General features: G+C 41.8%; 1 protein-coding gene across 1 annotated transcript in view; it reads left to right on the forward strand.

Annotated features, from left to right (window-relative positions):
* Positions 1–5,292: 5,292 nt before the first annotated feature.
* Positions 5,293–10,046, forward strand: part of sgsm1b (small G protein signaling modulator 1b) — a gene marked incomplete at both ends in the record, with an annotated part of 22,525 nt that continues 17,771 nt past the window's right edge. Inside the window, 2 exons of the mRNA XM_080743441.1 lie at positions 5,293–5,355; positions 8,566–8,641. Of these exons, the coding sequence (XP_080599567.1) occupies positions 5,293–5,355; positions 8,566–8,641 (139 nt within the window). The remainder of the gene's footprint in view (positions 5,356–8,565; positions 8,642–10,046) is intronic.

The following is a 10,046-nucleotide window of genomic DNA, read 5'->3' on the forward strand; positions in this document are numbered from 1 at the left end:
CGCCCACCAAACTTGACTTGGTTCTTTTGTTGGATTAATAGATCTTTTTCAGTTGATCTTTCCAATTGATGACGAGGTTCCCCAACAAGATCTAGAGAGACGATGAGTATTCCATGATACTCTGGTGACCACTGGACAGATCCTACTGCAGTCTGTGGTGTGGTAGGCCTACTTCTGCAGACTCCCCCAAATCTCCGCAGCAGTATTCCCAATTCCTTCTCTCCCTCTGTCTCTTCCCCTCACACACACACACACCAACCCACACACACGCACACACCCTGGAATTTGGAACTCTGACACTTACAGTTTTGGAACCCACCTGGAACTCTAGACACAAGCCGTGCTTTCAGGGCATCTGCGACCCTCAAAATATCATTTGACTCAATGTTCAGACGGAAGACTAAGCCCGAATCCTCTTGGGTGCATCAATGAATCAAACAAGGGAAAGTAAAAGCGTAAAAGGACAAGGTGGGTTGGAAGGCAACCAATGAATAACAAGTTGCCATGTGGATCAATTCCCATGCTATTTGTTCCCATCTATCCCAGATAGTGGAATAAATGTACACAAGTCAGGAAAGGGCAGAGAATCCAGAGGAGGAAGATGCACATGTGGAAGTAAAGGAGAAGCAGAGTAGAGAGAAACATACAGAGAAAGGTGATCTGGTGCTAAATTCATGGAGGAGTTCACTATAAGAGAATCAGACATTCCTGTACAACATTGTGAACAGACAGGTGGCTCCAACCTCTGTGAATATGCAGAATGCTCTTCAGATTGGTGAACAACAGAGCAATGACTTTGCAGCTTCTCTTCTGGAAGGGTTCTATAAAACTATTCGGAAGAGAGTGAAAACCATGGAGGTGATGAAGAAAGCTGTAACTGTTAAAGGAAAGGCCTTCTATGACACAGAGGTCCTCATTGCGAATACCAATCTATTTGCCCGTTTGGCCGTTCGCCCAGGGCGTCTATATCCGTCATAATGTTAAAACGTTAACATTAAGACCTACGTTTTTAAATAAATGTAGTGGAGTGAGAATGGTGAAGGAGAAAGTACCTGATGACAATCTATCCGATTGTTGTCCCATGCAGTTGATGCAAGTCAGCTGCTCTACATTGTCTGGCCTGTGGCAGGTAAAATTGGGGACTTTGCTCTAGCATTAAATCATGCCTCACCAAAGCCTACACCAGGGGTCTTCAATGTTTTCAGGCCAAGGACCCCTTAGCTAAGACTCAGAGGGAGATATAGCAGGGACCCCATACTACATATTGTATAAAATGTTGCAGATTTTCATCGACTTGTTTGACTGTCATCAGTTGGATTTGTGTTAATGTGTTTTTCAGACATGAAACCGCTTAAATCGTTTATTGTTTACTTAATAAATTTGACCTTTCACTCTGTACTTGGTCTGCTCTTTTTTCCCTCTACACCAAAGTTATGGGTGTTGAGAGCTTGTAGATCTGCTATGTTTGGTAAAAGTTCTCCTCAGAATAGGGATGTGAGGGTTCAAGTTGTTCATTTAAAAGAATGATCGTATGACACAAAGATTTGGCGGCCCTCCTGTAGTAACTCTGAGGTCCTGGACCCCCTGTTGAAGACTCCTGGCCTACACTGCAGTTGGAACTGATGAGACATTTGTCATCTTTGACCATTGACCATCTACTATTACATTTTTCTTAGAGCCGCATCCCACTTCCAGGGCCATACACGCCCCTTTACGTCCACTTCAACTCATAGCTAGCTCCGATGTCGGTAGAAGGCCATACACGCCCCCTTTACATCCACTTCAACTCATAGCTATAGCTCCGCTGTCGGTAGAATGCACGGCACAGCCGTCCGCTGATTCGCTAGAGAGCAAGAGAGAGAGAGAGAGAGAGAGAGTGAGTCTCAGGTTACAAGAGGGAAGGGGGGCCGCTGCACAGGGGGAGAGAGAGAGAGAGAGAGAGAGAGAGAGAGAGACTCAATCGCTAGCCGAGAGCCTGTATCTTACAAGAAGTTTGCGGCCCTTCGGGCCACTCACATCTAGAGTTCACAGCAAGATACTGTCTGTCTGTCTGTCTGTCTGTCTGTCTGTGTGTGTGTGTGTGTGTGTGTGTGTGTGTGTGTGTGTGTGTGTGTGTGTGTGTGTGTGTGTGTGTTGCTAAAATGAAAACATTGAAATAATGAAAATAAAACATTGGCAGGCCTATTACAGTAACAATAATAACACAATTAGGCCAAAACTTTTTTTTTTTCAACAAACTTTTTTTTTTTTACTTTTTTTTTTAATTAAAAAAAAAAAAAAAAACGGGCGTGGACTCTAGATGTGAGCGGCCCAAAGGGCCGCGAACCTCTAGTCTACTATTACATTTTTCTTAGAGCCGCATCCCACTTCCAAGGCCATACACGCCCCTTTACATCCACTTCAACTCATAGCTAGCTCCGATGTCGGTAGAAGGCCATACACGCCCCCTTTACATCCACTTCAACTCATAGCTAGCTCCGCTGTCGGTAGAATGCACGGCACAGCCGTCCGCTGATTCGCTAGAGAGCAAGAGAGAGAGAGAGAGAGAGAGTCTCAGGTTACAAGAGGGAAGGGGGGGGCCGCTGCACAGGGGGAGAGAGAGAGAGAGAGAGAGACAGAGAGAGAGAGAGAGAGAGAGACTCAATCGTAGCCGAGAGCCTGTATCTTACAAGAAGTTCGCGGCCCTTCGGGCCACTCACATCTAGAGTTCACAGATACTGTCTGTCTGTCTGTCTGTCTGTCTGTCTGTCTGTCTGTCTGTGTGTGTGTGTGTGTGTGTGTGTGTGTGTGTGTGTGTGTGTGTGTGTGTGTGTGTGTGTGTGTGTGTGTGTGTGTGTGTGTGTGTGTGTGTTGCTAAAATGAAAACATTGAAATAATGAAAATAAAACATTGGCAGGCCTATTACAGTAACAATAATAACACAATTAGGCCAAAACTTTTTTTTTTTTTCAACAAACTTTTTTTTTTTTCAAAAAAAAATATTTAAAAAAAAAAAAAAAAATTTTTAACTTTTTTTTTTTAATTTAAAAAAAAAAAAAAAGCGGGCGTGGACTCTAGATGTGAGCGGCCCGAAGGGCCGCGAACCTCTAGTTACAGAGATGAGCCCAGTGCAAACATGAGAGGAGAAGATGAGCAGGGGTTGACACAACTGAGTACAAGTTGACAATCAACACACCCCTTCCTCGTCGAGGAGCTGTGATGAAGAGCACATCAAACAAGATGCAGCTGTCACAGCTTCTGTGGAATCTGTGCATATATGACTTCACTGCTGATAAGATCTGCTTGTGAACAACATGGACTCTATCACAAACCATGAGGAGGCTGATATCACCCTCATTAGCTACATGCAGGGGCTCCCACCATACACAGCTTAAGCGATGACACAGGGATGTATTTGTCCTGTTAGTATACTGGGTTTGGAAAGCCAACGTTCATTCTGCAGTGCAGATGGAGAAATGGGATGGCACCATCCTGGACACAAATTCTACTGTCAGAAGATTGGGCAAGAAATGCGCATGGTCTCCTTCTAGCCCCATATAGAACCTCACCCGTCGCTGCGTACTGTTGTGCTCCGAGATGAGGTCCTAGAAACATGGCCGCTGGAATCGGGCGACAGCCTCCAAATCACAGTTGGGAAACACACAAAACGAAATTTTGTCTAAAAAGTAACGGCAGTTCCGAGCTCCCAGACTGTAAAAACCTCACATCGGTACATAAAACATGAACTGCGGCATGAAACAACCCCTTAAAATCGCTAGTTTTGTCAGCCGGTAATGTTTACAAGCCTGGAAGTTGCAGCCGGAATGGCAGCATTAGCGGCCTCTCTGGTCAAACGTAGCCCCAACCGTCGCTGCATTCGAACAGACATTCGACCAGAGGGGCCGCTAATGCTACCATTCCAGCTGCAACTTCCAGGCTTGTAAACATTGCCGGCTGACAAAACTAGCGATTTTAAGGGGTTGTTTCATGCCGCAGTTCATGTTTTATGTACCGATGTGAGGTTTTTACAGTCTGGGAGCTCGGAACTGCCGTTACTTTTTAGACAATTTCGTTTTGTGTGTTTCCCAACTGTGATTTGGAGGCTGTCGCCCGATTCCAGCGGCCATATTTCTAGGACCTCATCTCGGAGCACAACAGGACGCAACGACGGGTGAGGTTCTATATGGGGCTAGGTCTCCTTCGGGATGCAGGATACAGAATCACATCCTGATAGGGCAATCAGGATGTGATTCTGTATCCTGCCCCTGTGGAAAGGGCATTGAAAGTAATCCTGGGATGTGCCATGCCTGCTTGTTGAACCTGATGCCACTCTCAGTTCTTCCTTACACTGTATGGAATGAAGAAGGCCAATATTGGCTACAGGGGAAAAAATAAAATGTAGGCTACTTCTTAAAATAAATTCATCATGCCTGTTGCTAAGGTATGGCAATTTGATGTATTGCATGCACTCCTTCACACACACATGCAAGACAAGGTCATGTTTCCATACCTTAGTTTTTGCTGAACTGACGCCATTTCCCCAAATGATGCCAACATGTCATTAATATTATGCTAATAAAGGCATCATCGTGAGGCTAATTTATAATAGCTAATTATGCAAATTACTCAATGTGCCACTTTTAGCAACCAAGCTGAATTTCATCAATTACAATTAGGCCTATAGATAACATTTCTATCATAAAGGTTTAGCCTACATTAATCACCATTTCTGGGTTCATTACATTTCCAGTAGACAAAGACGGTTTATTTGTTTTTTTTATTTATTGACTCTTTGGAAACTTTATGGGAACCTTATCAGTATTCACTTCCATAAGCCTATGCATGATATTAAAAATATTCCTGAAAAAAGAAAGAGAGAGAGAGAGAGAGAGAGAGAGAGAGAGAGAGAGAGAGAGAGAGAGAAAGAAAAAGAAAAAGAAAGAAAGAAAATTGTATCAGCATAGCCTAATTATGGAATTTAGATCTGGCAATCAGTAGCCTATTTGGTTTTGTGCACCAAATCGATCACTGTTGCTTTAAGGGGGGTGTTGGTCCAGAGAGGTAGTAGAGCTAGTCGCTAGAATACAGCCTACAATCCGCATCCTCACGCCTTCAACCAGTGTTACCTGCTTATAGGCTATACTGCACTGAGGACAATCGTCCAAAAAAAAAGCTGTCTTCGTTTTGATCTGCTGTAGACAGACGCAATGGGAGGTAGGACCTCCGGCATTGTTATTATTGTTTTCATTTCCAAGGGATAATTGTTATTTTGGCAGCTGGATGGATCCTTATTATGGTCAGAGAATCCTCACAATGTTTTCTTCTGTGACAGAGGCCGAGACACGTCAGAAATTGCTGCGCAATGTGAAGAAAGAGGTGCGTTGCATTTCACTTGTTATTCTTAATGTTTCTATTTTGATTAAATGCCTGATGCCTTTCACTTTTTGTTTTGTAGACGACTAATGTAAGTGCACGAATAATACCCCCCGCCTCCTGATGTTTGTAAACCTACGCCATACGAAGGAAATGTTTATTTTTCTAAAACGTGCTATACATACAGTTTAGGTTTTCTGTTTAATATCGCTATTTGATTGTCTTATAATGAGGATGGGGATGATGATGATGATGGTGGTGGTGGCGATGTTGGTGTAGCCTAGTGATGATGGTGGTAGTGATGACGAAGACGATGAGAATAATAGCAATGTAAATAGCTACAACAGATGTCCTATTCATTTGTATGCCTCCATGAGGATGCTTGTTTTTCCTGTCTATGTCTATTTCATTTCCTGGCCATTTCTTCCCCTGCCTGTTTAATTTCCATCAGGTATCTCTCTCTCTCTCTCTCTCTCTCTCTCTCTCTCTCTCTCTCTCTCTCTCTCTCTGAGTCTGTCTGTCTCTGTCTCTGTCTCTGTCTCTCATCCTCCTTCCTTGACTCCCCCCGCCCTGACTCTAGCTGTCACCCTCAGTTTGGTTGCAGACAACATGTGAGCTCTCCCACAGACCTATAGGGGCGTGACTGTTGTACATATAATATGAGGACCATAATTTCCAAAATCTTAGACACATTTTCTTACAGGTTTCTCAGATCATTACTATATGCTATTAAAACAAACCCCCCAAAAGAAGAAGAAGGAAAAAAAAGAAAAACCCTTCAAAGCCTCTTCCAAAGCTAATCTCTGCTCAGTGGTTCCCTGGGGAGCAGGGGCGTCACAAGGGGTAGGAAAGTGGGACTGAGTTACTAGGGCCCAAGGTGGTGGAGGGGCCTTAATTATTTTATACTTTAGCTATTGAAAATTATTTTTGAAAAGTGGTGAAAATGTGTGCAAATCTTTGAATATATGTATTTTTTAAGCGAACATTTGTAACTCATATTTTGCTTCTGGGGGGTCCCTGGAACTAAATATTTTGAGATGGGGGTCTGTGGCCAAATACATACCATTTTGGGGGTGGTTTGATCGAAACATAGGATTTGAAATATTCAAAGATTTTCATGATTTTTTCAAAAATAGCAGATCTACAAGCTCGCAGCGCGGCACTCGGTGCCACGCTGTGAGCTTGTATATCTGCTATTTTTCAATAGTTAAAGCACAGGGGCCCCACAGTGAATCCTTGTACCCAGGGCCCAGAATTTGGTGTGACACCCCTGCTGGGGAGAGAAAACAGGATGTATTATTCATTGCTGCAAAGGCCGGGGGATTTTAATTCCACCTTTAATTCCTTCGTGCTCCTAGTCAGTCACCTGTGATTCATTCCTTGCAAAGCATATAAGACCACTGGTTCCCAAACACTGGGTCGGGACCCATTTTCGGGTCACGTAAAAATCTTTATGGGTCCCTTAATTTATGATTTCCCACATTTCATTTAGAGATTTTCATGAATTAAAAAAAAAATGATTTCATTAATAAACAAAATAAATTATATGAATTAGAAAATAAATGTTTAAGAAGTAAGCTAGTGAAAATAGCTGATCTACAAGCACACAACGCGGCGCAAAGTGACTCGCTGTGAGCTTGCAGATCTGCTGTTTTCACTAGTTTGAGTCTTGGGCAAACGTCTAATTCCTCTTTTGGGTCTCGACCTAAGCAGTTGGTTATAGACTACAAACTGTATTGCCTGATTTATGCTTGGTTGTCAAAACAATATATAATTAATAATAATTACAATTTTAAGGAAAATGACATATTACTCATCCTAATATGTTATTGTTAAACTGTGTGAAGCCAAGGATTCACAGAAAAAAAGGCATCAGCACCAAACATGAATGCTTGATTCAGATTCATTATAAAGAACATAACAAAGCCAAAGAAGAACATGTCAGTAAGCACTGTAAATGTCAAGATGCCAACATTCCTTCGAGAGAGAGTCTGTAGCTATAACTATATTTTATATAAAAAGGAAGAGGGACAAACCAAGTGGGTGTTCCCTTTTCTTTGACGATGGCTTACCAGATTGAGATGCCAATACCAAGCATTGCACTGTGAAGCATCTGTGTGTTCTAGAATCAGCGGATTTGCAACATCTGACTACTCTCTCGATGCATCATTTTCCAATGATAACGTATCCATTCCATTGTGTATTTTAGTCAGGTGTAATGATGTACAAACATGGCTTGAATGCCAGACGAAACAGGGGTGGAGATGAATGGGTATGTTACTGGACAGTCACCGACTGCAAGCTTACACAGTATATTATGCCAACCAAGGTTTGTTGTTGTTTTTAAAAGAAACCCCAGCATTAGTTTCATGTGCTTAATAATAAACACATTATATACATTTTATATACATTTGTTAATTTAAATGTACTTGATACAGCACAGCAAGGGCTGTGATGGTTCTTGAATATTGCTTTATGAATACTTGAATATATGCATGGGCACTGTCAGGTCATAACACCACCATAGACCAATTATGGTCAAATCATTTACCAAACGGTTCCAGACTTACAAGAATGTCATTGCTCTCCGAAAATATTGATAGCAAGCCTTGGGATTTTCTTTGTGAAGAAACGTCTCAATTATTGGCTGACTTTTAATTCTATTCACTCTAAATGTTCTCAGTTTATCGTCCTCACTTAGGCTACTTTTACCCCTCTTCACATGGTTCATTGGCTTTTCATCACCTTATGTTTGGGGTTCCCAAACCTATCCATAGTCCCTGGCTGCGGCACTATTGTGAAATGGCTTTAAATTAAGCAAGGAAGTAGCTACAAGCATAGATCTTCTATTTCCTATTTTCCAGTTTTCTTTTTTTTCCTCCAAATGGCCAAAGTGGAGGCTGTGAGGGGCCCCCACTTTGAAAACCTGTGCCTCGTGTCAATGTCAGACAAACTCAGTTCTCACTGTTTGGGGTGCCCGTTGGCCTAGCAGTCCAGGCGCATACCACATACAGTATAGGCTCTGCGCAGCCTGACAGTGTGTCACGGGTTCAAATCCTGTTCCCGACTAACTTTGCTGCGTGTCACTCCCCATTTCTCTCTCCATTTTTCCTGTCTATCTCCCCTATCCCCTATCAATAGGCAGAAAAAGCCCCCAAACATATCTTAGAAAAAAATAATAAAAGATCTCACTGTATGTGTTCTGTCTCTCAGGTAAAACAGATTATGGAGGAGGCAGTGACAAGGAAATTTGTACATGCAGACAGCAGTCACATCATATCCTTCTGTGGTGAGTATTTTTGCTTCTTCTAAAATAGGCCCTATATATTTACATTACTATGATCTAATTTCCAAAATTTCAAACACACCGCACAGCTTAATTTAAAGCTGCATTTAACTTTCATGTCCTACCTGGGATTCGAGCCCCTCTCCTTCCCCCCACAGCAATAATAAATCAGTGCCAGAAGTTAAAGTGGCGCTGATTAGGTGATATTGATTTGTATCACATGGCGTATTTACACTAAGTACATAAAATCGTTAAGAGAGGGAGAAAATCTATACGACAGCTTTTGTTGACTCCAAGTATGGCAGGGACCCAATTGTGAATTAAGCTTAAACTTAAGCCATATTAAAATAAATCAACAAAGTAGTCAATGTACAAGTTTGAGCTTTTAGATTTGCTTTTGAATATTTTTGCCCAGAATGACTTGCCCAAAATAGGGACATCAGAGTGAAAGTGCTTAAACATAAAAAATAAAAAGCCTATTCATCTGCTAAATAACAAACTAACGTTTTACTCATTAAAATAAGTTCTGGATTGCAAATTTAAATGGTTTAGTGCATTTGTACTAAAAATTAAAAAATAAAATACTGTAAAAAAATAAATTGAAATGGACTGTTATATTAAATGTACAGTTCATAAGTGACATCTGACAGCGTGATATCTGATCCTGCAGAGTTGTCAAATGTCAAGTCCCATCACATCTGGCTCCTACTAGTTCTAATTCTAGTCTAGTGGATGGATACTGCGAGCGCAAATAAAACCTAAGGTTAAGTCCTAACTTCAGTCAAGGCAAGGCGGGTGACAGGATCTGTGTTAAACTGGAATAACACCATTCAAAGGTGTTGGAACTAATCAGAAGTGAGACCTACGTATGTGAATCATATCCTTGATATCCTAGCAACAGTTTCCACTCTACTGCCGAGAGCCTGAACTTTCACTTTATTTTTTTCACCAGTGATGTGATGATTCACTTAAACAAAGAACTGGTTACTGGAAGTAAACATAACATAACATATGTTTGGAATATGTGTAACCTACGTACGATCATCAGTCTTTGTTATCATAGCATCATGTGTGTATACGTATTGTTACTAATACTTGTGAGGGCCAAATGTCCTCACAATTATATATATTTTTAGGACAATTTCCCTGGTCCTCAAATAAATTATTCTAGAGATTTTAGAGATAGGCTTAAGCCTCGATCAGAGTCGGCTCCGCGGTGGAAGGCTATCCACCGCGGTGTAGTCTTTTTGAGTCATGAAACTACAACGTTACGTCATTCCTCGCGGTGAAGAGCTGTCCACCGCGAGTCCCGACACATCTCTCTGTTTACTGATTGGTCGACCTAGACCAGTCAGTCACGGTGAATAGGACTTCAACATGACTGACTATGATGGCCTTCACTTATTTT

Source organism: Nannobrachium achirus, assembly GCF_963921795.1.
Source record: "Nannobrachium achirus genome assembly, chromosome: 15".
Classification (NCBI taxonomy): Eukaryota; Metazoa; Chordata; class Actinopteri; order Myctophiformes; family Myctophidae; genus Nannobrachium; species Nannobrachium achirus.